The sequence below is a fragment of the Ovis aries genome, chromosome 7 (assembly GCF_016772045.2).
Source record: "Ovis aries strain OAR_USU_Benz2616 breed Rambouillet chromosome 7, ARS-UI_Ramb_v3.0, whole genome shotgun sequence".
Classification (NCBI taxonomy): domain Eukaryota; kingdom Metazoa; phylum Chordata; class Mammalia; order Artiodactyla; family Bovidae; genus Ovis; species Ovis aries.
Genome location: NC_056060.1, coordinates 27036002 through 27063110, shown reverse-complemented (window position 1 = coordinate 27063110; position 27109 = coordinate 27036002). Strand labels below are relative to the sequence as shown.

The following is a 27109-nucleotide window of genomic DNA, read 5'->3' as shown; positions in this document are numbered from 1 at the left end:
TTTATTCATCTTGGCCAACTTCACAGGAAGATCAAGGGTTTTGAGTCAGTTAGTGGGACTGTCTACTTGGATTATGAAGGTTGAGGAATCCACTGGCTGTTTTCTTACCTGGATGGCCAACGCTTGCTTTTGCTTATGTGATACAACCATATTCAACTAAACTCTGAAACAATATGTTCGGTCCACCCTCTTTGCTTTCAGATTGTTTTATGCCTTTTTAATATACTCTACAGGACAATTTCATAATGCAATAAACTCCTGCAAATCTATTAAACCATCAGTAGGAAGATAGGTGCACTTTAACCTTTATTATGTCTCTTATCAGGTGAGAGTCACATTTGGCTTTGGCAAAGACTATTGGCTTCTGCTTTGAAAGAATTTACAGTCTGGTAAGGGGAACAGACATGGACAGAGGTCACTATAATAAGGAGTGGAGTAAGGTAGGGACAGAGTACTAGTGGGTTTCATGAGGGGACTCTCACATCCTGTTGAGATCAGAAAAGGCCTGTTGGGTAGGTAATATTAGAGATGAGCTTTGAAGGGTCAGATTTCCAGATGCTGAGATGCAGGAGAGGAGCCAGTTGAGCAGTGGCCCGAGGGCTAAAGCGCATGTGCTCAGGAAACACAGTGATCAGCTGGTCTTGGAGGATAGATGCACGGATGATCGTGCTAAGAGACAAGGTATAAAAGGTAGGTAGACAGCTCTGAGGGGGAGAATTGAAATGCCAAGCTGAAGTTTAGTCTTGACTCAGTGTGCAGAGAACTGGGAAACCTTTTCATCAGAAGAAAGACTCGCAACCACTGGGAACTTTTGTGCCCTGGTTAGGATAATGAGTTTCTGAATTGTAATGGCGGTGATGGGAATGGGATAGAGGAGATCCATTTGAAATAAAAAATACGGACCGAATTTATAGGACTCACTGGTGGTGAGGATTATAATGGCTGAGTCCTGGATATTTTGACATAAGGGAAAAAACAGGTCGTTTTAGAGCTTAGATATTTAAGGGAGAAAAGAAGTAAGGGTGGTCGGAAGGACAAAGTGGTTGGAGATGGAGGGTGATGGGCTTGTGCGGTTCGGGGAAGGATTTTGCAGTGTGTGACCCCCCAAATGGAGATGCCCCAAATTGAGGCTATAGAATAGAGATCAATCAGGCAACAGATTGGGACCAAGTGGACTTGCACGTCACTCGCAGTTGAAATGGAAAGAACAGACTGTCCAGGGGAGAACGTAGAGCAGGATTCATATGTGCAAACTGATTCATTTTAAATAACAACCCAGCGAGTTAGATATAGTTATCGTCATCATTTTATGGATAAACACCTTGATGCTTAGAGCCATTAATAAGTACCTTTGCCAGAATCACACAGCTAGTAGACATTTGTGAGGATTTGAACCAGAACAGATTGGCTTCAGAGGCCAAACTTTACTCAAACCATTATATGGCATTGCCTTGTAAACACTGTCTCCTAATGAACAAGGAGAAACAGCATTTTCTCCTTTGAGTTGATCAAAAATTGTGGAATTGTTTAATTTCTGTTTGGTGCTAGTGTTTGTTTTAAAAAAAAATTTTTTAAGCCAAATCAAAAGCTCTTGCTATATCAAAATAATAGAATTAGAAAATTCTCTTCTAACATTATTTTACTAGTTTCTCTTAATATTGGTGTTAAATCTTCTTAAACAAGATTTGTCTTTAAGAGAACTTCTTAAAGCATATAATTTTCTCCACTTTATTTTTATTAGCTTGCTGGGAAACCTTGGGTTGTGTTTAACTCTGGGAGGACTGAAGTTGAGAGGTTTCTAATAACCCAGCAATTACAAACTTTATAGCCTGTCTAGACACTGATGTGTCTGGGTGTGTGATTAATCCCTGCCTAAGTAGGAAAAGATTCCTTACAGATCCACAAGAGGAAGGGGAATTCCCTGGCAGCCCAGTGGTTGGGACTTGGTGCTTTCATTGTTGAGGGTCCAGGCGCAGTCCTTGGTCAGAAAACTAAGATCCCACAAACCATGTGGCACAGTCCAAAAAAAAAAAGAAGAAAAAGGAAGGGGAAAAGTAAACCTGTGCCTCCTTAGAGTCCTTGGAGTGTTTTGGTGTATCTTCCTCAGGCTGCAAACTAATCTGAAGAACACAGTGTGTCCAGCTTCACTGAATCTGTTTCCCTAGGCAGCTTGATCATAACTAGGACATCCATCGTGTGACATGTGAAGAGTACACGAGGGGCTATGAGAAGTGCCAGGAGACACGCGCGAGACGTCTACCCTGAAGTCACTGAAAGTCAAAGCAGCAAGCAGAGCAAACTGAAGAAAAATGATCAAAACATTACATCCATACTAAAACTCAACTACACCCACCTCCATAGTGCCACACGTGGCTGTTGGCAGGCCAAAAAGGATGGTGCTTATTGGAATCTTGGAATATAGGAATGCCTGGGGAAGAAGGCAGATGTTGAACAACATCCGGAGGAAAGAAATGGACCTAGTTTAACAGAGTAGTTAGGGGAGAGCATACTGAGAGGCGCTGAGCTGGGAGCCAGAAACCTTTTAGGGTGTGACATTTATATCTCAATAATGCTGAAAAAAAGGTCTTTTAGGATCAAGAATACAAATTTAGCATGTTAGCTCTGAAGGGCATAGTAGGTACAGATGCTTAAAAGAATCAGCTGGTTCTGTATTCATGTTTTAGAGTCAGAAAAAATGTAATAACCACTCTTCATTGTGATTGGTATTGATGACTGGGGATGGTTAAGATTAAAATGTCTAAGATTTTGTTCTTGTTGTCAAATTTATAATCCTAGGAAATGGACAGCCTCAGTTCTTGCAAACAATGGCTGATAACTGCGTTGGTAATGCAGTGATGGATAATCACCCTCAGCATTCCATTTGATCCTTTCAAGCCTCTAAATGATATTAACAAGAGGCCTGAGCATACAGGGTTAGATAAGTCAGATATGGACCGTGTTCTCATTAAATACACAGTCTAGTATGAAAAATATTGATACCAAAACATTCATTAATTACACTTGTGTACAATGCTTTAAGAAAGAAGATGGGGTGTTTTGGAGGATTCGATCCTCTGGAAATTTCCAGTTTAAGCTGATCCTCAAGGGCAAAATGGAGTTGCATAAGTCAAGGGTTTATGTCAAAGGAATGGAAAGGAAGAGAGCATTCCAAGCAAAAGAACTTAAAATAGGGATTGTGGTTAGAATACAGACAGTAGGAAAAGCAATGGGCAATCATGACATTCTTATTAATCATTCCTGTGATGAGAATGACTGCTTAGGATTAAAATGGGGAGAATCATTCCATTTCCATCTAACTTCCCAGGAACATTGAAAACAAGGCGGTGATACAAAGGCAGTGTTGAGAGACTTTGAAGAGAAGCTCTGAACGTGCACAGTTGCTAAGCTTATTATGCATGTGGAACTCCAGCAAAAACGCTGCTGCAAGCCCTTGGACAAAACTAGTTTACCTCAGATCTCTCTCTGCCTTGAAAAATGCCCTCAAGATCAGTATTCCTCTTCCCCCTGGGGATTTGGTTGGCAGCCCAGCTTACTGAGCTACAGGTAATTAGAAGAGACTGTTCTTTTTTAATCAGACCAAACTTTCTACCTTGCAAAACCTTCAGAAATACTTTTCCTTGGTCCCCTCTCCAACTAGCATCAATGGTTGCACTTCAGTTCCTTCCTCTTGCAGAGTCCTCTCTGCATCCCCGACGGATGACCAATATCCAGTGATCAAGCTATAGCTTCCTGGGTCCATTGTACCAACCAACCTAATTAGCTTAGATCTGGCATCTGGCCCCATCACTTCATGGCAAATTGATGAAGAAATAATGGAAACAGTGAGAGACTTTATTTTGGGGGGCTCCAAAATCACTGCAGATGGTGACTGAAGCCATGAAATTAAAAGACGCTTACTCCTTGGAAGAAAAGCTATGACCAACCAAGACAGCACATTAAGAAGCAGAGACATTATTTGCCAACGAAAGTCCATCTAGTCAAAGCTACGGTTTTTCCAGTAGTCGTTTATAGATATGAGAGTCGGTCTATAAAGAAAGCTGAGCATTGAAGAATTGATGCTTTTGAAGTGTGGCATTGGAGAAGACTCTTGAGAGTCCCTTGGACTGCAAAGAGATCCAACCAGTCCATCCTAAAGGAAATCAGTCCTGAATATTCATAGGAAGGACTGATGCTAAAGCTGAAACTCCAATACTTTGGCCACCTGATGTGAAGAACTGACTTATCGGAAAAGACCCTGGAGCTGGGACAGACTGAAGGCAGGAGGAGAAGTGGATGACAGAGGATGAGATGGTTGGATGGCATCACTGACTTGATGGGCATGAGTTTGAGCAAGCTTCAGGAGTTGGTGATGGATAGGGAAGCCTGGTGTGCTGCAGTCCATGGGGCCGTAAAGAGTCGGACACGACTGAGCAACTGAACTGAAGACATAAGATTCAGATAAAATATGACTACCTTGGCAAATGAATTTCAATAGCATACTCAGTACAGAACTCACAGTCTTAATTCTTCAAATCCTTTTGGACATTGTGGTCCACGTTCCATCAAACTTCATGACACTGATCACTTTGGAAAGAACAAAGTTAATTTCAGCATACTGGTTAAGACAAGGGTTGACCCTTAAATGTTTCCATTCTGAGAACTGAAAGAATCTGAGCACAGTGTTTAAATAAGCTTGACTAATAGGGTTGAGTTTTTCCTCCATTTTTGACACTTAAAATGTCAAAGTTTTAGCTTCATTATTCTTGTAATAGGAAATGACAACTGGGAGTGTAGATATATGTGCTACCTGATAGGTGTTGAGGGCCGACAATATTTGAAAGTCGTCAACTGTGGGTTACATCTATAACTAAAAATATTTGCTTTCAAGTATACTGATTCTCCTGGTGGTTTTCTTTAAGTATTCCACTGTGAATAAACTCTATCATGTATAAATGCTAGGTTGACCTCATGGAAAACATGTCCTTAGAACTAGCATCACTTCTTTATCTGAACTCCTCTTGTAAACAGTACAATGTCAACCTCCCCGTGGGTTCCTTTCCTTCCTGATTCTCTCCACCATATCATTAGTATGACTATTTTACCCTTTTAGCATCTCCTGAGAATTTTCTTCACATGGATTCTGGCTTAGTTAAAAACAAATTCTGTTTTGATACTATATTAGATGAAACTTGAAGAAAAACTTCTTTTTTTATTTTTTTTTAATTTTTATTTTTACTTTATTTTGCTTTACAATACTGTATTGGTTTTGCCATACATTGACATGAATCAGCCACGGGTGTTCTTTACTAAAACATTTAGTCTCTTCTTGAAGGATTGAGCTATAAAATAGTGAATGCATGCTGATGGGCTGTATAAATTCAGTTTAATGAAACTCTATTCTGAATCTAATTACATGGTTGTAAAACTTATGTTGGTGTATACTTAACAATCTTGAATTTTACCTGTGGTATAGAAGGTCAAGTGGTAAGAAAGGGTGTCAGCAGGCCACGCTTAGACCAGGAATACTGGCAGACTGTCTAGGGCTGTGAGACACAGCAGTGTGTTCACATGTGAGTTTGAGTGGGCACAAGTTAATTTCAAGTATTTGGAAGCAAGCTCAGCCCTTCTAATGCTGTGGACATGATGGAAGAAATCTCTGCACATGAGTAAGACTAATAGACTCGCCCTAAAACTAGAAGAGTCACAAGTATCTCAACAGGACAAATGAGACTCGGTGAGCTGGTGCAGTGTGCCTGCTCACACAGGGATTTGCTAAAAATCTGGAGGAGAAGCCCGGCTTTATGGGTTCCCATGCTAATGCGCCACTCTAAGTTGATTCATAAAACTGTTCATTACACAGAACTTAAACTCTTGTGATAAAATACATCCATAAATTCTTCCTCGTACCTCCCTCCAAAAGATGGAGCCTACTTCTTCTGCCTTTGAGTGAGAACTGGATTCAGTGACCCACTTCTCACGAGTAGGATATAGCAGAAGTGACAGTATGTGACAAGGTTGTAAAAGGTATTCAGCTTCTCCCTGACGCTCTCCCTTGGATCCTTTGTTCTGTGGGAAGCCAGCTGGCATGTCATGAGACCACCCAAGCAGCCCTATGAAGAGGTCTCATGGTGAGGAGCTGAAGCCTCCTGCTCACAGCCATGTGAGTAAGCATGGAAGCTGATACTCCACGTCCAGTCAAGCCTTCAGAAGATGGCAGCCCTGGCTGACATTTTTACCGCAGCCTCATGGGAGATCCCGAGCCAGGGCCGCCTCGCTTAGTCACTCCCAAATTCCTGAACTACAGAAACTATGAGATAATAGTTAGTCTTAGCCTGTTAAGATTGAAGATAATTTTTAATGCAAGGATAAATAATTAATACAACAGCGTATCAAGATGCAACCTCTATTATAGAATCGAATCCTCCAATAATATCTAGTAATTTCATTAAAATATTTTTCTTCAGGTTTCATCCAGTACACAGTGTCAAAAAGTCTTGTCTTTGAGGTTTGGCCCAGGGGTGAATTCTCAGACGCAAGTTAAGGTTTCCTGTGAGACAATGAGACAAAAAGTATGTCCCAGGAAGTTTTCTGAACAAGCTGTAAAACTACTTTGGATTGTAAATCTGACTCTGAGAAGCATTGGCGATCCCTGTCCACATGTGACAGTTCACTGCTTAATCACTTCTTTGGGAAGTGATACCTTGTCTTGGTTATCTACGGTTTCTTCCAAAGAGAAATACCAGCAAATACAGTCATCCAATTTTTAGCTCCCCACACAGCAATTCTAAGAATAACCAAGACAACTTTACCAAGTAGATTCTTACCCAGATAAATGATTTCAGAAATGCCCTGAGGTCCATCCCCAAGAGTTTCCCTGGTGGCCCAGACAGTTAAGAATCTGTCTGCAATGCAGGAGACTCGGGTTGGATCCCTGGGTTGGGAAGATCCCCTGGAAAAGGAAATGGCAACCCACTCCAGGATTCTTGCTGGAAATCCCATGATACAGAGGAATCTGGCAGGCTACAGGCCATGGGGTCTCAAAGAGTCAGACACGACTCAGCAACTAACACTGTCATCCCCAAGAGAGACGTACCCCAGAGAGAACAGCTGAGGCATGTCACCTCTCCAGATGCTAACTGAAACACACCAGCTTGAGCTACCCTATTACTTCCTCTCAAGGAAGCAAGGAAATGCCTGTTAAGCACCCCAAGGGAGTTAATAAGACATAAAGGTCCTTTATTCTCTAAGTCACTGGTGAATTAATCAGTAATCCATGGTAGATGCAGTCATGTATTTCTTGCCCTCTGAGGACCTAAATATAGTGAAATAATGTAAACAGCATAAAATCGCGAACTGAGAAGCAAGACTCTGTTCTAATACTGGTTAGTTGTAATACTTCAGATAAATAGATTCTGACCTAATTTATCAAAGCTTTCTCTGCATCAGTATTACCTACTAATCTTAAGAGTATCTGCCAAGCTAAATCAAAACTGTTCTTCTGGCCTTATCAATTAGAAATCAATTCTGGGCGCCTTTGTCAGCAGTCCAGTGGTTAGGACTGCACGCTTTCACTGCAGGGAACACAGGTTCAATTCCTGGTCAGGAAACTAAGGTCCTGTAAGTGACATGGCATGGCCGAAAAAATGAAATCAGTCCTGAGGTTGTCCCCTCCAGGGAGATGGTAATAATGCCTCTTTCCCTTAGGTGAAAGTGTGGAAGAAAATGCTAGTGTGGTGGTCAAGCTGCTCATCAGACGCCCCGAGTGCTTCGGCCCTGCCCTGCGGGGTGAAGGAGGAAACGGCCTGTTGGCGGCCATGCAAGGCGCCATTAAGATCTCCGAGAACCCGGCCCTAGACCTCCCTTCACAGGGCTACAAGAGGGAAGTGTAAGTGAATAGAATTGCCTTCCCGCCTCCGTATGGTTGGTGAGCCCCCCAGTATTCTCACTGCACGCATGATAAAACAAGTGTCAATAACTTGTCCCTGGTAAAGCAGCCCAGGCTCTTTACAGCTGTTGCTCAAACAGCTTAGATCACTGTGAGCTTGTCATCTTGACTCTCCCAGTAAGCCTCTTGATCAGTCCTATCTTCCCTGCCTTCCCTTTCCCCTGCTCCAGACAGGTCAGTTGGCAAATCGAGACGTCGCAACTTCAGGCCCCACCACACCCCACCCCCATACCTCCCCGTGGCATCCCCACCAGAGGAAACTGTGTCTAGGCTAAGAGGCCTGGACCAACAGGCTCCAGTCACTGTCTAACTCCAGCCCGTCTCCTTCAGTATTTCGAACCCCAGTGTTTCACCTCATACCTCTCATACTTTTAAAAAGAGGGAGCAACCTCCACTTCCTCTTCTGAAAGTGTCTGATTTGATTCTTGAGGTAAAAAGAAAGCTGCAGAATGAGAAAAATCACAGCTCTACTAATCTTGGAATTTCACAGTTAAATATATAGTTAGTACATTATCGGCCTTGTGACCTTCCTTTCACTATGTCTCGTGACTATTTCCCGTTTTTCACAGCCTCTAGATTAGACCCCAGAATCTAGAGAAGGGATATAACTCAGCCTAGCTTGGGATATAACTCCAGCCAGGGGCTCTTTTTTCTTCTTTTTTTTTATGGTCATCATTTCTGGTAGAGTTAGAACCCAAAACATAAGCTGTCCCAACTTGCTCATGTAACGTGGGAAAAACTGAGGCCCAGAGTCATATAGCTTCTTAGCATCAGAGCCAGGGCCTGAACTTGGCCTTCCTGACTCCTGTCCAATGAGCTTTCCATGTCTGCCTAGCAGGAAAATGATGGAATGGTTGGTAGACGTTTAGGGGGCCACAGTCCTGCTCCATGAGTGTGTGTGGTCTGCAGGATCCACTCATGGCAGTTAAGTTCATGGGAATATATCTGGGTCATTTGAGCTTGCTGAGTTAAACCACCTCATTGACATCTGGGGGGAGAGAAAGAGTCCAGTGGAAAGGATGCGTGATGCCGAAGGTGAGCAGAGAAAGTATTTCCATATCGTGTCTAGAACATGGTGCCACCTGCCTGACTTCCTTACAGCTCCTTGTGTTGCTTCTGTCTCAGCAGCACAGAGGACGATGAAGATGAAGAAGAGATTGTGCACATGGGCAATGCGATCATGTCATTTTATTCGGCTCTTATAGACCTGCTGGGCCGCTGTGCTCCTGAGATGCACGTAAGTGATGAGTGCCCAGAGAGCAGCTTTGAGGGACTTGAATCGGGAACATGGTAGATTTTGTGAAGGTCATTTCTTCTTCTGTCCCCGGCACGTGTGAATGTGCCTTTCCCTCTGTTCCTTCTAGCCAGCATCAAAAGTAGTTTCTGCCTCTGGTAGCCGATTCTACAGCTTTCTGAGGAATGACTCCTGGGAAAATCTCCATGTCTTATGATTTCTCTGTGCCCCTAGTAGGGCATATCTGCTACATATTCTTGTCTCAGAAGCCTTCAAAACTTACACTTCCATGTGACCAACTTGATTCCATGGTTGTCTCTGTCAGGACACTCCACATGGAAGATCTTTTCTTGATGACCATGGTGTTAGGCATCAGGAAGGTAGTCACGATTCATGTTTGATTATTTCCCAGCGGTAAGCTTTGCAGACATACTGGAAAAGATGATTCTATTTTTATGAGATGTCTTCTCAAACATTCAGTTTCAAACTGAATTTGTGTATTCAAAGTTGTGTTTTCACCTTCCCTTTTTCATCTCTGCTGGGGGTGGAGACACGTACTGGCCCTATTTCTCATAAAGTCTCACATTATTAAGTGAGAGAGGAAATAATCGCTGATTGTAGGAAAACAGAAAACATAGCTTCTTATATTTTAAAAGTACTTGGTGACTGTTTAATAGAACTTTGTTCATCCAGGGCTCAGGTGCTCTCTCTACAGTGTTCACTGCATTTGGGTTATGCCAGTGTCTCCTAAAAGTACTTGCAATGCAGACTGCTGTTGCCGCTGCTGCTAAGTCGCATCAGTCATGTCCGACTCTGTGCAACCCTATACATGGCAGCCCACCATGCTCCTCCATCCCCGGGATTCTCCAGGCAGGAACACTGGAGTGGGTTGCCATTTCCTTCTCCAATGCATGAAAGTGAAAATTGAAAGTGAAGTCGCTCAGTTGTGTCTGACTCCTAGAAAATCCATAGACTGCAGCCCACCAGGCTCATCCGCCCATGGGATTTTCCAGGCAAGAGTACTGGAGTGGGGTGCAATGCAGACTAGGGTGATATAAATAGTGGTTTCTGGTGTTGATGAGGTTATATATTTGGTCACAGACATGATAACAGTGGATATGTTGCCTTTAATGCTAATGAAAAAAAATAGCATTGATTTAAGTAGTAGCTTTCAAATTGTTTTGACCAAAAAAATTATTTTGATCATAGTAAGAAATTTTGGGTTGGGTAACAAGATCATTTGGGTTTTTCTGTAACAAGTTTTTCCAAACAAACTAGTTGACCAACATAATATCATTTACATTGCAACCTACTATACATATGTTCCAGACGCAAAACTTATCCAGATTTTAAAATTTAAAAAATAAAAAACTAAAAAAAAATAAAAATAAAAAAATAAAAAAAAATTAAAAAAAAAAAGATAATGCATTCTAATAGTTTCTACTCTGTTCTAATATATTTCATGCTTTTTAATGCTGGTGACAATCCACTAACTGATTTTACAACCCACTAGTTGGTCAAGACTACAGTTTGAAAGACACTGCGTTAAAGCATTCACTCTTATCTTTCTTCCTGTATGTCATGTGTTATCTGCTTAACAATGTAGCCTGTTTGGAAATCCATCTACAAGTGTTAAGGGGAACTGTTCCAGTATGGAAGAATCGAGGGTAAAAGTACTGTGTGCTTTTGTGACCCCATAAACTGTAGCCCACCAGGCTCCTCTGTCCATAAGATTTTCTAGGCGAGAGTACTGGAGTGGGTTACCATTTCCTTCTCCAAAAAAGTACCATAGAGAAAAGAAAATCTAAATCTTCAAAGGGGAGGCTGATCACAATTCTCAACTTGTAATAGTTTCTAGTTCCTACTGTGGAACTAGCGCCTCACCCACACGGGCCCATCTTTCCATTTCTGTGCTGTTAAACAAATAAAGGAAAATGAAAGGGAGCTAGGGGAATTCTCAGGTGTCCTTCTGTCTTAGGGTGGGGGGTCAGTTCCCTTGATCACCTGTCATCTCTTCACAAAGCAGGTTACGCAATTTGCCTAGTCCCAGGAAGACTGGCTGCATGGGATAGCTAAACTCTCAGAGCCCCACCTGGGAGAGAGTTTCTTCCTTGCTTACTGCCCCTCAGATTCAGCCTCATAAACATACACATGCTTCTCCCCTGACCCCTCCTGTGTGAGTAAGGGGAAGGGATGATGCGGTCATCACTCACAGCTGCCCCTGTGCTCACAGCTAGGCTCGCACATAGATGTCCCCCTGTCTCTTGTGTCCCAGCATGTTACCCAGCTACCTCCTAGGTACGCTCAGTCCTGAGCTCATGACACTTCCATTGCCAGCTAAGAGCCTGTGCCCAGAAGCATGCCTGCTGCCCCCACATCCAGGAGGATGTGGCTGTATACATGCCCACCGTGGCCGTAAGAATCAGGTTATCCATTCCCAAATAACTCCCTTGAGATGCTGAAGCTCTCTCTGACATCATCTATACTCCTCTTGTTGCCCCTATTCCCAGCATTAATCAAACTCTTTTAGGAAAGCAAAACACCTAAGTCATGTCTACACTGAGCAGAATTCCGGGGTCTGGAATCATGGCCACATTGTCACCACACTTGCCATAGCTACCTAGAGCTCCCAGGACTGCAGTCACACTGAGACCTAACAACAGGCTGCCTTCGCTGCTGAGACTACACGACTGTTGCTATCACAGCAAAGGAAGCCACTTGCCCTTCTTGGCCAGAGTTATTCCCTCAGTAGCACCTCTTCTAGAAAATCAAGAGAAAGCGCTTCTTTTTCCCTGTGGCCACCCATGTCTAGAACAATTAGGAAGACAAAGAAGTGTACCCATCCCGTCCCCCCACAAGGAGAATCATTTTACGGCCCAAGGTTTGAAGGTGGGGTGGAGTGGGCATATGGGAACCTCATTTATCTTACTCTCCAACCCTACCTTGCAGCTTATCCAGACAGGAAAGGGAGAAGCCATCCGGATCAGGTCCATCCTGCGCTCCCTGGTTCCCACTGAGGACTTGGTTGGAATCATCAGCATCCCCTTGAAACTGCCTTCCCTGAACAAAGGTAAGGGAATGGCTGAAGACGGAGTCCTGCCAGCCTCCCCAGGGCCACCCGCTCGCAGCAGGACCCTGTGTGCAGAGCAAGGATCCTCCTTACCTCCTACTACAGGGCAGGCTTCACAGGAACAGGATCTTGCTCTTTTTCTGGCGGTTGAGGAGTTCTCTCCTCCCAGCTCCAGCTGGCTGCTTGTCTCCTCTGCTCCTTTGGGTTGAGACTTCCCTACTCCATTTCCTATAAATACGGCTAGCCCAGACCTCACTGTCTTCTGAACTCCAGTCGTCTGGAGAGGGGCTGATGGACTGGGACCAATAGGAGCTCTCCCCAAACCTCCCATCTCCTTTGCCTCTGTGCCCCCAAACTGTGCAGTGAGCTGGGGCAATGGAAGGCTAGGGTCTGCCCCAGGCTCCCTTGGCCATAGTGCTATGCACCTCACGGCCATGGACCATAAAGAGGCTTCTCCCACTGCTTCTCCTGACATTGGGCATCAGTCTGTGTTAACCTTACAAAACTTATACTCTCCCCAAAACACAGAGGCTCTCCATGGCACTCCACCTACTATCCAGTTAGTCTCCCCCTGGCTGATGGAAAAGTTGAAAAGATAGCATGATGCTGCTGCAGTGTTTCGCAAACTGGTGTTCTGCGAGACATTTTGGTAAAGGATGCTAATTGCTGTACATGTTAACAAGGGGTTTGGAGTCAAATAAGTTTGGGAAATACCACATTTTTCTGTCTTTATTTAGATATAACTGACATATACTGTTGTATAAGTTTAAGATGTACAGTGTGATGATTTGATATGTTTATCAAAATTAAGTAAATGCATGCTTCACCTTGCATAATTATCATTTGTTGCTGTTATGGTGAGAACATTTAAGTTCTACTCTCAAAGTAACTCTCGAGTATACAATATAGCATTGTTAACGATGGTCACCATGCTGTACTTTAGATTCCCCCAAACTTACTCATCTTATAACTGCAAGATTGTACCCTTTGGCCAACACCTTCCGTTTCCCTCCCTTCCCCCAACATGTAGTAACCATCCATCTATTCTTGCTTTCCATGAGTTCGATTATTATGAGTTCAATATATGAGTGAGCTCGTACAATGCTTGTCTTTCTCTGACTTATTTCACTCAGCATTATATCCTCAGGGTCCATCCATGTTGCTACACAGGGCAGGATTTCCTTCTTTTATGGCTAAACAGTGTTCCTCTCTGTGTGTCTGTGTGTGTCCTTATGTCCCACGTTTTCTCTATCCATCTATCTGTGGACACTTAGACTGTTTTTTCCTATGTGTTGGCTATTGTGAGTAATGCCGCAATCAGCATAAGGACGCAGATACCTCTTGAAGATACCGATTTTGTTTCGTTTGGCTATATATCCAGAAGTGGCATTGCTGGATCATTTGGTTGTTCTGTGGGTGATTTTGAGGAAACTCAACACTTTTTCCATAGTGGCTGCACAATGTATATTCCCACCAACAACAAGGGTTCCCTTTTCTCCTTATCCTTGCCCACATTTTTTATCCCTTTTTTTTTTTCAATAATCATTCTGATGGGTGTGAGGTGATATGTCCTTGTGGTTTTGATTTGCTTTTCCCTGATGGTGAGTGATGTTAAGCATCTCTTCATGTATCTGTTGGCCATTTGTATGTCTTTGGAAAATGTCTGTTTGTGTCCTTTGCCCATTTTAAATCAGATCATTTGTTTCTGTTGTTGAGGTTTTGAGTTCCTTGTATATTTTGGATATTACTCCTCATTAGATATATGATTTGCAAATATTTTATTGCATTCTGTAAGTTGCCTTCTTATATTGTTGATTGTGTATTGTTGATCATTTCTTTTGCTATGCAAAAACTCATTAGCTTCATTTGTCCCACTTGTCGATTTTTACTTTTGGTGCCATATATCCAGAAAAATCATTGCCAAGACCCTATCAAGGAGCTTACCCACTGTGTTTCCTTCTAGGAATTTTAGGTTCTATTCTTACATTTAAGTCTTTAATCTATTTCTAGTCAACTTTTGTGATAAACTTTTGTATAAGATAGGAACCCAAATTATCTTCATCTCTGATTTTAGACGATTTTATTATAATGTGTCTTCGAGAAGATGGTTTGGGATTGAAATTTGAGGGTGACTTATTAGCTTTATAAACTTGGATGTCCAAATATCTCCTCAGGTTTGGGAAATTCTCAGCCATTATGTCTTAAATAAGCTTTCTGCTTCTTTCTTCCTCTTTTCTCCTGGACTCCAGTGATGGGTAAATTATTTCTCTTAATGGTATCCCTTAAACCCTGTAGACCTTCTTCATTCTTTTTCATTCTTTTTTCTGTTTGTTCTGCTTCCTGAATAATTTCAGATGATTTGTCTCTGAGTTCACTGATTCTTCTGCTTGGTCCAGAAGACGCTCTCTATTGAATTTTTCCATTTAGTCTTTATATTCTTCAGCCCCAATATTTCTTTTCTGTTCTTTTTAATTTTTTTATGTTTTGTTCTATCACTTTGTTGAACTTATATTTTTGTTCTTGCTTTCTCTGTGTCATCAATTCGTTTATCTGGATTCTCTTGTAGCTCTCTAAGCATCTTTAGGATAACTATTTAAAATTCTTTGTCAGGCAATTCATGCATCGCTGTTTAGTTTCAGTTACTAGGCATTTACTGTATTCCTTTTGTGGAACATGTTTCTCCTGTTCTGCATGAACCCTGTAGCCTTGCATAGGTATTGTGCATTTGAGGAAACAGTCACCTTTTCCAGACTCTATGGACTGACTGTGATAAAGAAAGACCTTCGCCTTCAGGTGGGGCTCTTCTGGTATAGGAATGTAAGGCAACTTCAGGTCCAGACAGCACATGACGTCTTGTTGACTCGGGCCCCTGGGGTCAACAGTATTGACGACTGCGTGGTCCTTGACCAGTGCTGCCTGGGGCTGCCGTGGCTGATAGGGCTGCGAGGTCCCTAAGCAGCGCTTCAGGTCCAGCAGCTAGGGACCAGGGCAGGCAGTGGTGGTGGTGGGCAGGGCCAGTGGTACACACACTTGCAGGGACCAGCTGCAGACTCACGTGTACTGGCAAGGGCGGGGCCAGCAGCAAAGGCCAGAGCCAGCTGTGGGTACTCTGGCACGTGGGGAGACCCTGCTGGGTCTCATCTGGGTGCAGGTATGGCAGTGAAGGCCCGGAATCAGAGCTGGGCGGGCAGTGTGCAGGTGCACAGCTGGGGTGGTAACCCTGCAGCTGAAGGAGTCTAATGGTGCCTCATGCTTGCACAATCACAGGGGCTGGGGCTGGCTGCTGGTGCAGATTCAGGGTTCTGGCTGTTGCTGGGGAGCAATGGGGAGAGAGTCAGGTGACTGGGCATCGGTGAACACACAGACCCATGGGACAGAATCCCGTGAAATCTGTATTTTGTGGTGGCTGTGCTGGCTTTTGGTTTCTTCAGTGGCGAAAGCTGCTGGGTCCTCAGCAAGCAGGTCACTGGGAAACACAGATCTCCTACTGTGTGGCTGATATTGGCCACCCCTGCCCATCTTTCGTGTTCCTAGGTGTCTCTAGGCATCTCAGCCAGTCTCTGGGTGGGTGAAACCAAAGCTGGTCCTTCATGCAGTGCCCCAGAAGGCTCTGGAAACCAATCACACACCCTACTCTCACTAACTGGAGAAAGAAACTCTTTCTAGTTGAGTTTCCTTCTTGGCTGAGCAGGGCCAGCCTGAAAATGCAGGCAACGTGAAGCCACCCTTCCCTCCCTTTTTGTGCACTTACTCTAAGATATTTTATTCCGCTATGTTCATTGCAAGGACTGATGCTGAAGCTGAAACTCCAGTACCTTGGCCACCTGATGCAAAGAGCCAGTTCACTGGAAAAGACCCTGATGATGTGAAAGATTGAGGGAAGGAGGAGACGTGGGCAACAGAGGACGCAATGGTTGGATGGTATCACCGACTCAGTGGCATGAGTTTGAGGAAACTCCTGGAGATAGTGAAGGACAGGGAAGCCCGGTGTGCCTCAGTCCATGGAGTCACAAAGAGTCGGACACGACTGAGTGACTGAACAGCAAGTGTTGCCCTCCCTAAGCCCTCCCAAAGCTGGTGTTGCCCATGGAGAGCCGATCTTTGTGGGGAAATCAAGGTTGTAATCTCCTACCCCACCCCATCTTAGTGACGTCATTCTTGAATGCATCACATTTTATAACTTCATGAAGCCTCTGAGAAATCATGTGGTAAAGAAGATAAATGTTGAACTCAGTGTTTCCCTTGAACACAGAACGCTCATTAGTATCCGGGCAAAGCACTGTCTTCAGAATACTGGATGTTTGAGAGATTAATTCCCTGTTTGTAAACAGCTCCCCCTAGTGCTCAGGGGAGGAGACGCAGGCAGCATCCTTGCTCTCCCAGAGTCCTGCATAGATGCCTGGGCTGAATTAGGTTTTGGGCTGGATAGCACCAAATCTTTACAACCCTCAGAGTGTCTTATGAAGTGCAGAATTTATATAAGCTGTGACTTTAGCTTGATCATTCCGGGGCTCTCTTTTCTAGTTTTTGGTCTTAACTAAACTGTAGGAGGAAGACTTTTTCTTTTTTATCCCCTTTAAAGATCCTTTTTGTTCTCCACGTCAAGAAATTTTTTTTTCTTCATGGCATTTTCCTCACTTTATCTTTGACCCTTTTTATTAAAATAAGGTTACAATTCTTGGATGATTTTCTGATCTGAATTTCACCTAAACCAGATAATACTCACTAAATACTGAAAGAGTATGTCCTCAGCTTTGTGCTATCTAGGTTGCAATGCTTATAAGCATGACATACTTTTTAATTTAATCTGCCTTACATTTTTCTCCCTCCCTTTTTTATGTCATCATTGAACAAAGCAGTAAATCAAGCCCTGACTGCTGGCATTTGCTCACCAACCTCAAGCTCCCAATGCAATATCGCTGAGCATAGAGTTGGACAGAGAATTCACATAGCACCCTGCTGTACTGTATTTCCAACCTACAAATACAATAGATGTAAATAAAATCAAATGTAGATTGCTGCTACTGCTGCTAAGTCGCTTCAGTCATGTCCGACGCTGTGCGACCCCATAGACAGCAGGCCACCAGGCTCTTCTGTCTCTGGGATTCTCCAGGCAAGAATACTGGAGTGGGTTGCCATTTCCTTCTCCAATGCATGGAAGTGAAAAGCGAAATTGAAGTCGCTCAGTCGTGCCCGACTCTTAGCAACCCCATGGACTGCAGCCTACCAGGCTCCTCCATCCATGGGATTTTCCAGGCAAGAGTACTGGAGTGGGGTGCCATTGCCTTCTCCGCAAATATAGATTATAGTACAATAATTGGGAAGTGATAAGCTTTGAATATTTATCCTGTTTTAAAATATAATATACTTAATTACAAATTATAATTTTAATAATGGACATATCTAGAATCAGGCTCACTAAATTCCTGAAATTTTAGCAATCAACTCTTCCAAGCCAGTATAAACTGACTCTAGCACATTGTATTATTTCAAAAGTTCCTATTCTTGTCAGGAGAACAAGCCACAGACAGACAAGCTCCGTGTTCCATTTGAGACTGTGGAGATAGAAGAGACAATATGACATTCTCTGTGTTTCTTTCAGATGGGTCGGTCAGTGAGCCAGATATGGCAGCCAACTTCTGCCCTGACCACAAGGCGCCCATGGTACTGTTCTTGGACCGTGTATATGGCATCAAGGATCAAACTTTTCTGCTCCACTTGCTGGAAGTTGGATTTTTACCTGACCTAAGAGCCTCTGCCTCTCTAGATACAGTAAGTGGTTAAAATGAGAAAATTATTTTTTCATCATTGTAAGCAATTAATATTGGAGTTAGAAGTGAAGTTTCTATCCACTCCCTGATCACATATTAGTAGCTTGCTTTAAAGGGTGAGAAGATAGAGAAACAAGAAATGGAGGATCTGAATTTTCTGGTCCAGAGACTTAAATGTGGGTAAACTGGACCTGAGATATTCAGTCTAGCTTGGTCCAGTGCAGTGTCCTTTCCTCGGCACTGTGGTGGTGGTGGCAGAGAGTGGTGCTATCCTGTGCATTGCAGGGGTTTAGCATCATTCCTGCCCTCTGCTGGTACCACATACCAGTAGCACACCCCCAAAGCAATTCACCAGCTGTACCCTGGGAGACACAGCCACCCTCACATGAGAACCATGGCTCTATCACTTATGACGAAGGATGGCTGGCAAGCATGATAGGCTGGAAATACTCTTCCTGCTCTGACTCCTTACGTTATATGCGCTGACCATCAGGAAGGATAATAGTCTGAAGCTCAGGGCATAACAAGGTCAATGTAACAGGCCAAGTACAAACCCAAGTTTGGCAGTCAAGTGTGAGGTAGGGTAATCCATCATCGACAGACATCAAGACAGGAGGCCCAGGAGTTAGAAAACAAGAATGCCAGGTGCTCCAGGTCAGGATGAAGCAGAGAGAGAGAACACTAGAAGTTCTGGGTTTAAGGAGGAAAGACCAACGAGATCAGCTTAAGTTTTAAAACAAATAGTGACCAGCTTAGGGTTGTTTTTGAATTGTATTATCACTTATTCATTTATCTAGCTTCTCGGGGTCTTTGTTGCCGCGCGTGGGCGACTCTCTCGCCGCGGCACCCAGGCATCTTGCTGTCGTGACTTCTCTCATTGCCGAGCACAGGCTCCAGGTACACGTGGGCTCAGCAGCTGTGCCAGGTGCACGTGGGCTCAGCAGCTGTGGCTCGAGGGCTTTGGAGCACAGGCTCAGCAGCTGTGGCACATGGCCTTAGCGGCTCCGCTGCATGTGGGATCTTCTGCACCAGGGATCGAGCCAGTGTCCTCTGCGTTGCAAGGTGGATTCTTAACCACTGGACCCTCAGGGTTGTTTTTAAACAGCCAGTGGCATATCTTCTTGATCAGTTGTAAAGTTCCTCAAAGGCACCACCTGGTGTCCAACAGCAGAAGTGTGAGCTCCGGTGAGGGGTGGTCGGCTAGCCAGTACCTTAACTGGGGTGAATTCCACTTGAACGAGTTACTCAGAAATGGATGGAGTCACCCAGAAGTGGAAAGCAGTATGAGCCCCAATCCGAATGGGCATTCCATCCGTAGCTGTGGCATGGAGATAAGAAATGGTATATCCATGAAGGCATTAGGGGCATATGGCTGTTTTGTAAAATTAAAACAGTTAAAAGCTTCCACTGCTTTTTTTTTTTTTAATCTTTCTTATAAGTTCTTTGATTTAAAAAATAAAAAATGATTAACTTGTGGGACATTCCCAAATTTCCTGATCAAAGCGTTCACTTTGTTTACAAATCAGATAAGCAGCAAATAATCTTCTAGAATTTGGTGTTCAAATCATAGGCTTATCTACACACTAACTTCCCCAAAGGAAGCTTTGTATTCAGTTTCTCAGCACATGCATTTTCATGCATTCTCTTTTGAAAACTTTTAAGCCACTGGCATCAAAGCTCTTCCTCATTTTAAAAACTCTGTCTTTTAAAGAGATAAATGTGGAAGATTAGCTATTTCTTTCCATATGATTACTGCAGCTCCTAGAAGGCAAACTTTTGATAATTAATAGAAATACCCAGAAATATGTACCATTCAAAGAAAACAGTTTATCAAATCATGTTATAGGAAATGTGTTACAGATATACTGGCTGTAATCATCACAGGAAATAAGGATATTTCATCTCTGTGGGCCGCAAGGTTTCTTTAGTTCTTCCTTTAAAAAAAAAAAAAAAAAAGACAGTTAACCATGCTTTGGCTATATTTAACGTCACTAAGTGGGCCTTCCTTAAATCCAGCCTGTCTAAAGGAGCCAGAGAGAATGCTGTGAGTGATGACTACAGCAGAGTTTTAGAGAAGGCCGTAGGTTTCTATTCCATTACACGTTTTCCCATGAAGTGGGTTCCCTTTAGTGATGTCTTACCCTCATGCCAATTATCAGATTTCAGATTGCTCACAGTGCTCATAAACCAGGTGATGGGGTTAGAGCTCCACTTTCTCCCTGTGAAACTGTCACAAAACCAGTGTTTGCGTGCTTGCTGAGCCTGTGGTGGTGGTAGTTTAGTTGCTAAGTCGTATCCAATTCTTGCAACCCCATGGACTGTAGCCTGCCAGGTTCCTCTGTCCATGGGATTCTCCAGGCAAGAAAACTGGAATGGATTGCCATTCCCTTCTCCAGGGGACATTCCTTACCCAGGAATCGAACCCACATCTCCTGCATTGCAGGCAGATTCTTTACCGCTGAGTCACCAAGGAGCCTGTAACCATTTGCTCATCTCGAAATCACAAGAGGACAGCTTGTGAGTCTCTGTAATGAGAGAAAAGAGATGGAGAACCAGAATAATATTATAAATAATAATACAGCAACTTGGAAGTTGGACTTTGCAAACAACAAGGGTGTTGGGTTAGATTGGTCATCAGCTCGTTTTAACAAGCGTTTGGAATTCTTCTTGAATGAAACAAGAGTTTGTGGACCATTTGGAATGAGTTAGCACCAGTCAGCATTTGCTTTTCTTTTGTTTATTATTTCTTTTAACCTGATTCTTTTTTTTTTCCTTTAAGATGCAAAAGATAAACAGTTCTCTTTAGACAGAGTAGGCAGTTATTCAGTCTGTCACTGTGAAACACACATATGAGTACACCTCCCTGCCTTGCTGGTTATGAGCTCAGCACGGGGGAAGCCTGGCCCTCCCTTCCCAGGAGACTGACCAGCATCTCAATCCCCTTTTCCTAGGTTTCCCTAAGCACCACCGAGGCTGCACTGGCGCTGAACAGGTACATATGTTCTGCAGTGCTCCCACTCCTCACCAGATGCGCCCCTCTCTTTGCCGGGACAGAGCACTGCACTTCTTTGATTGACTCTACACTGCAGACAATATACAGGCTTTCCAAGGGGCGATCCCTCACCAAAGCTCAGAGGGACACCATAGAGGAGTGTTTGCTGGCCATCTGCAAGTAAGTGCGCACTCCCATGTGTTTCACTTCTGTGTATGTATCTGTGTCAGCTGCATTCAATTGTGTAACCCTAGACCTGGTAAATCTATGCTCAGACTCTACGATTGTGCTGGGTCCCCTACTTGCCACAGGCTCTTTCTTTGTTTTTAATGTTCTGTTGAAATATAGTTGATTTACAATGTTGTGTTAAGTTTCAGCTGTAGAGAAAAGTGATTCAGTGATATATATACACACACACATATATATATATATATATATATTCTTCTTTAGATTTTTTCCTCTGTGGATTATTAAAAGATATTATTCCCTGTGTCACACAGTAGGTCCTTGTTTATATATATATATTACACAAACACACACACATACACAGGCTTCCCAGGAGGCACAGTTGTAAAGAATCTATCTACCATGCAGGAGATGTGGTTTTGATTCATGGGTGGGGAAGATCCCCTGGAGGAGGAAATGACAACCCACTCCAGTATTCTTGCCTGGAAAACTCCATGGACAGAGGAGCCTGGAGGGCCACAGTCCATGGGGTCACAAAGAGTTGGACATGACTGACTGAGCATGCGCATGTGTGTGCATGCGTACACACACACACACACACACACACACACACGTGTAATAAACTCCTTACTTATCCACAGGCTCCACAGGCTCTTTCTGATGAAGCTCATCTCTTGCTCTGGGGAAGTGATGGGACTGACAGCTGAGGCTCTAGCCCTGAGGATTGGTAGGCCAGAAGATGAGACCAACTTTCAGGCCTGAAGTATTCAGATTAAGAAGTGATAAATTAGGCGGTTAGGATTACACAGTACTATATGTAAAATGTATAACTAACAAAGACCTACTGTCTAGCATACAGAACTCTACTCAATATTCTGTAATAATGGATGTAATATATGGGAAAAGAAGCTGAAAAAGAATATGTGTGTGTGTATATAACCGACTCAGTTTGCTGTAGACCTGAAGCTAAGGCAACATTGTAAACCAACTATGGTAGCAGCAGTAATGTTAGTCACTTAGTTGTGTCCAATTCTTTGCAACCCCATGGACTGTAGCCTGCCAGGCTCCTCTGTTAATGGAATTATCCAGGCAAGAATATTAGAGTGGATAGCCATTCTCTTCTCCAGGGGCTCTTCCCAACCCAGGGATCAAACCCAGTTCTCCTTCATTGCAGGCAGATTCTTTACCTTCTGAGCCACCAGGGAAGCCTAAAATCAACTATACTCCAATATAAATTTAAAAAAAAAAAAGAATGAATGCTTTAGTTCCTAAACTAGAGCGAGAAGCAGGTTTTCCTTTCTGGGTAAGTAGACCTTTACACAGAGGCCAGACTATAAAAGCATGAGTCAAAGCAGCCCACCTCTAAGCCACATAAGACCTGAAACAAACAAAAGAAGGCATCTCCAGTCCCAGTGGGGAATCAAGGCAGGGGTGCTCACTGCCACAGATGGGCAACCAGGGACAGAGTGTCAAGCCACCCTGAGACCCAGAATTGGCAGAAAACTACATCAGATCTCATGAGGTCAAAGGAAGAAGGGCTCTTCCAATGGTGAGCCTCCACCACACAGTCCAGGACCAGGCTCTGCTGTTTAAGCCAGTGGTTTTCCACCTCAGCTATGTATTAGAATCACCTGGGTGTCCAGGCCACATCTCAGTCCTCAAAATCGAAACCTTTAGGGATGGGAGCCAGGCTCCTAGCTTGTGAAGCTCGTCAGACAACTCCGTGATGCAGCCAAGACTGAGAGTCACTGCTGTAGGTTGTCCTGGAGTCAAGCCCAGCAGGCGTCCCTTTAGTGGCCAACTGGGCCTGGCCCTGATTCTTGCTGAGTGGGTTGTTTCCTAGTCACACTAGAGATGACTGTGCAGTGGTGGGACTGGGGCTGCCTAGAAAAAAGCAATTGGTCAGTCCGTTTAGGACATCAAATTAAAAGGCCATCTCACATTTATGTTTCAAATGTAACGTGGTCCTTCTGTTTTAAATGCTTTATTAAAATTAACCTTTAAATGCCATCTGTCATCTAAGGCCTATAGACCTCAACTATTGAGTTGCCTGAAAAATGTGTTCGGGTTTTCCTGCTAGACATTATAGAAAAACTCAAACATTTTGGCCAACCCAATACTTTTATGGGTTAAGCTGTGTCATGCACAGTGCTGTTTGCCTAGGATGTGGAGTGGAGGGGGTGGGCCATCCTCCCAGGCCCCATAAAAGGGCTTTCTCTTGAGATCCTCTACCAGAATCAGGCTCTTATACTCTGACAGCACTTCATTCATTCCAGTATTATTAGAACTGGCAGAGAAGTAAGCTTATTTGGATGCTGTTGGTCCTGGAAGGGAAACACACTACAGGCCTCTAGGAATTAATCGGGTGACTAAGGTTTCCATGCCACCACTTCACAAGGAGGAGCAGGAGCCCCTTGACTGGTGGATATGGTTGGGCATCTACTTTTCTCCTTAGTGGCCAAGGGAATAAACAGTGAGTCTGCACAGAAGTCCTTCCTGTTGGCATTGGTTCTGTAATTGGCTGGTAGCTACGTCCATCACAGCTGTAGGTCTTGTTCAGCCTTTTCCTAGGTCTGAACTCACCAGGTATCTTGGGAACCAAACCAAAAGTCCTGTCTCCCAGCATAAGCTGGTTCCTAGTTTTGTGTTTTTGTTTTTTTTTTAAGTAATGGCAAGACTAAGCTTTTAACAACAGACGAGCTTTGTTGTTAGCATATATGTCTTTTTTTTAATTTAAATTTATTTATTTTAATTGGAGGCTATTTACTTTACAATATTGTATTGGTTTCGCCATACATCAACATGAATCCGCCACGAGTGTCTTTAAAGAATCAGACCAGATGTTGGGAAAATTAGAATTTTGTATCAAACCAAAATTAGAGCTCACAGCCCTATTCCTATGTTCCTAGGAGCTTCTCCACTCCTCTTCTTGGCCATCTGAGCTCTAGAAACAGCAGACAAACTGATACTTACCTAGCTTTATTATTTATTAAGTCAGGAATTAATTCAGTTCGAGATTTATTTTACTCCTTGATTTTATTTGTTAGTCTAAGGTGATACTGCTAATTAGGTAAACAGTGTAAAAAAAACAATTTTATATGTTTATGATTATTACATTTAGAGACAAGCTTTTACTTGCTATACATCATGATTGACATTTTCACTCCAGGGGTTTTTATCGCAAGGCCAGTTCTAGAAAAATTTGTGAAACAGACGAGCTATGTTGTCCATCTCCATTCACGTCTGTCCTCCTTGTTGTAGATGCCTCTGAGGCTCTTGGTGGCATTTTAACATCCAAGATCAGAGTTATTAACTTTGCCTCCTGTCTCTTAGGCATCTCTGGAAAGGGGCCTGTGAGCTGAACTTATGTGCCAAATTGTGTCTAAGTGTGTATTTTATCTGGGAAGAATCCAGAGGTTCCGCAGGGTTTTGAAAGGTTTGGCAGTCTAAAGCTAATGGCTAAATCAACCTGGTTTATCTCTCTTTTCTCTCAGAATTTACTTGTACCAATACCCAGGCCATGAATGCTTCGATGATTCAATTCATTGTTCTCTAATTATTCAATTTGCTTTTTAAAGAATTTTTTTTTTTTTTAAGGACAAACTCTTAACCCAAAGACATGATTTCGATAATGAGAATTTCAGGTTCAGTAACTCAGAGCACCCTTCAAATCACCAGTAGGTGTCCTCAGATTCCACCTGTGCAGCCGGTCACCTCTTGCTTCTTCCTTGGCAAAGTTCAGGAGCGTGGTCGGTCTGCAAAGAGAGTTCTAAAATCACCTGGAACTTTCTTTCTGTTGTATTTCTGTTATATATATATTTCTTTGCCCATAGTCAGCGGCTGTATTTTGATTGAGTGTCACAGACCCTAGAACATCTTGTCGCACAGTGATTAGAATTTAGCCTTAAAGATCTCAAGCCGTGAGCCCCACTCTCTCTTTCTGCATTTTAACTACACTTGATTTTTAAAGTCTTTTACCATCGACTGTGGTTTTATCCATGATCTTGTGATTTAGGGGCTAAGTGTTTTGAAGCTTAGCTCTTAATATACGGTTATCGCTGCTGAGTATTTCTTTCATTCTCTCTCTCCCCCTTTTTTTTTTCATTACATCCTTTGTTTTCCTTATTCTGTGTTGCAGTCACTTGAGGCCTTCCATGTTACAGCAACTCCTGCGACGTCTAGTTTTTGATGTGCCCCAACTCAATGAATACTGCAAAATGCCCCTTAAGGTAAACCTCTCTGCTACAGAAACACAGTCTATGGCACAGGAAACATACCTTGTAAAACATGATCTTCGCAACAGAGGGAGCAAAATACATCTGAAATGGGTTTTACCGCTATGAGTCGATAGCAAACTGAATACAACCTCCAAAATCAAGCCCTGTCTTCTTTATGATTTATTTATTTTTAATTGGAGGATAATTGCTTTACAAGATTGTGTTGGTTTCTGCCATACATCAACATGAATTAGTCACAGGTATACATATGTCCCCTCACTCCTAAACCTCCCACCCCCCAGTCCCGTCCGACTCCTCCAAGTTTCCCTAGAGCACTGTGGAGGGCTGTGGAATCTCTGACAACATACAAGCTGTTGTCAACACACAACATACAAGCTTCTTGAGTGCAGAGGTTGGAAAGAATAATTCTGCTGGATTCATTAACCGCTCCAATTTGCCTTAATCGATTTCCACCAATTACTTGTTATTTAGCAGAGGTTAGTGAAGGGACTTGAATCTTTGTACTTTCCTGCCCTAATTAGGTTTTCAGAAAGTTTTTAATCTCAAAAGGCTTTGAAGTCCTGTGATTCTTCCTTTAGGTACAGGAAGTAAAATGTCCCTTTTCTTTTCCATACTATGTTACCCTTTTTTTCCCTTTTATAACAGATCTTTACATTTTTTTCACTTCTTTTCTCTTATTAGTAAAAAGTAAGGCCACAGAGCCCTGTTTTCATCATCTGGTTCCCTATTTTCTCACAAATTACCAACATTTTATTGCTGGTATGGTGAGCATTCCGGCCTGGTTGAGAAGACACCAGAATCAGGCACCCACAAGGGCGATGTGTTTCATCCTTTACCTCTGAGGCACCTGCTCTAGTTGTATATTCAAAAGGGTCAGCAGTTTCCAGCCGCACCTGAAAATTCTGCCTAGTGATTTCAACAGAACTTTCCTTCTTTTCAGAAATAATCTAAGCAAAGATTTCAGGAAGTGTTTTACTGGGATAAACAGAATTCCAAGAGGCCCTTAGTCCATCCTCTTGTTCCATGCCAGGTAGAAGACAGCTTGTATGTTGTCAGAGATTCCACAGCCCTCCATGGGCTTATTCTCCTGTCTAACCCTAAAACTCTCGGTTTTCTTCCAAAAAGTCCTTTAGATAAAAAACACAGTTTTTACAGTTCAGCTTGGCATTGCTTCCTTGGAATGCCTGTGCCATCAGCTGAATTCTGGCTCCCAAAGGGACATCATCACTAGCACTCAGCAAGCTCACTTTTACCCCTTAGATCAGCGGGATTTTTCCTGGCGGATGTGGATCCTGCCTGCTGGGATGGGACCTCTGGCAGTGTACGTGTCCCCTCTACTGGCCACATGGGGAACTGCTGTAACATGGCTAGACCATCAAAAGGCTCAAGGGAAAGGCAGGGAAGCCAGGGGCAGGAATCAATGTGGAGAAATCTGTGGACCCACAGCCTGCTCCCTGCCCACCCCTCCTCATATCAGCATTACCAGATTTACAAGCAAAGATCTCAGAAAAAATTTTCTTCAGGCCTGACTGGCTGGAACACAAACACTTCCAGAGGGTAGCATTTTCCCATTTGGAGTAGTAACAGTTCCTCTCCTATTTTATAGCAGCCTCTGGGGGTGATTTAGGAGGCATGAGAGTTAATGGGGCAGATTCCGTTTGGGCTGAAGCTCG

General features: G+C 43.2%; 1 protein-coding gene across 1 annotated transcript in view; it reads left to right on the top strand.

The window, feature by feature from the left end:
- Positions 1-27109, top strand: part of RYR3 (ryanodine receptor 3) — a 576153-nt gene that overhangs the window by 434961 nt on the left and 114083 nt on the right. The window contains exons 44-49 of the mRNA XM_060419037.1: positions 7705-7885; positions 9071-9182; positions 12129-12249; positions 17852-18021; positions 20972-21192; positions 25337-25427. Coding sequence (XP_060275020.1) covers positions 7705-7885; positions 9071-9182; positions 12129-12249; positions 17852-18021; positions 20972-21192; positions 25337-25427 — 896 coding nt within the window. The remainder of the gene's footprint in view (positions 1-7704; positions 7886-9070; positions 9183-12128; positions 12250-17851; positions 18022-20971; positions 21193-25336; positions 25428-27109) is intronic.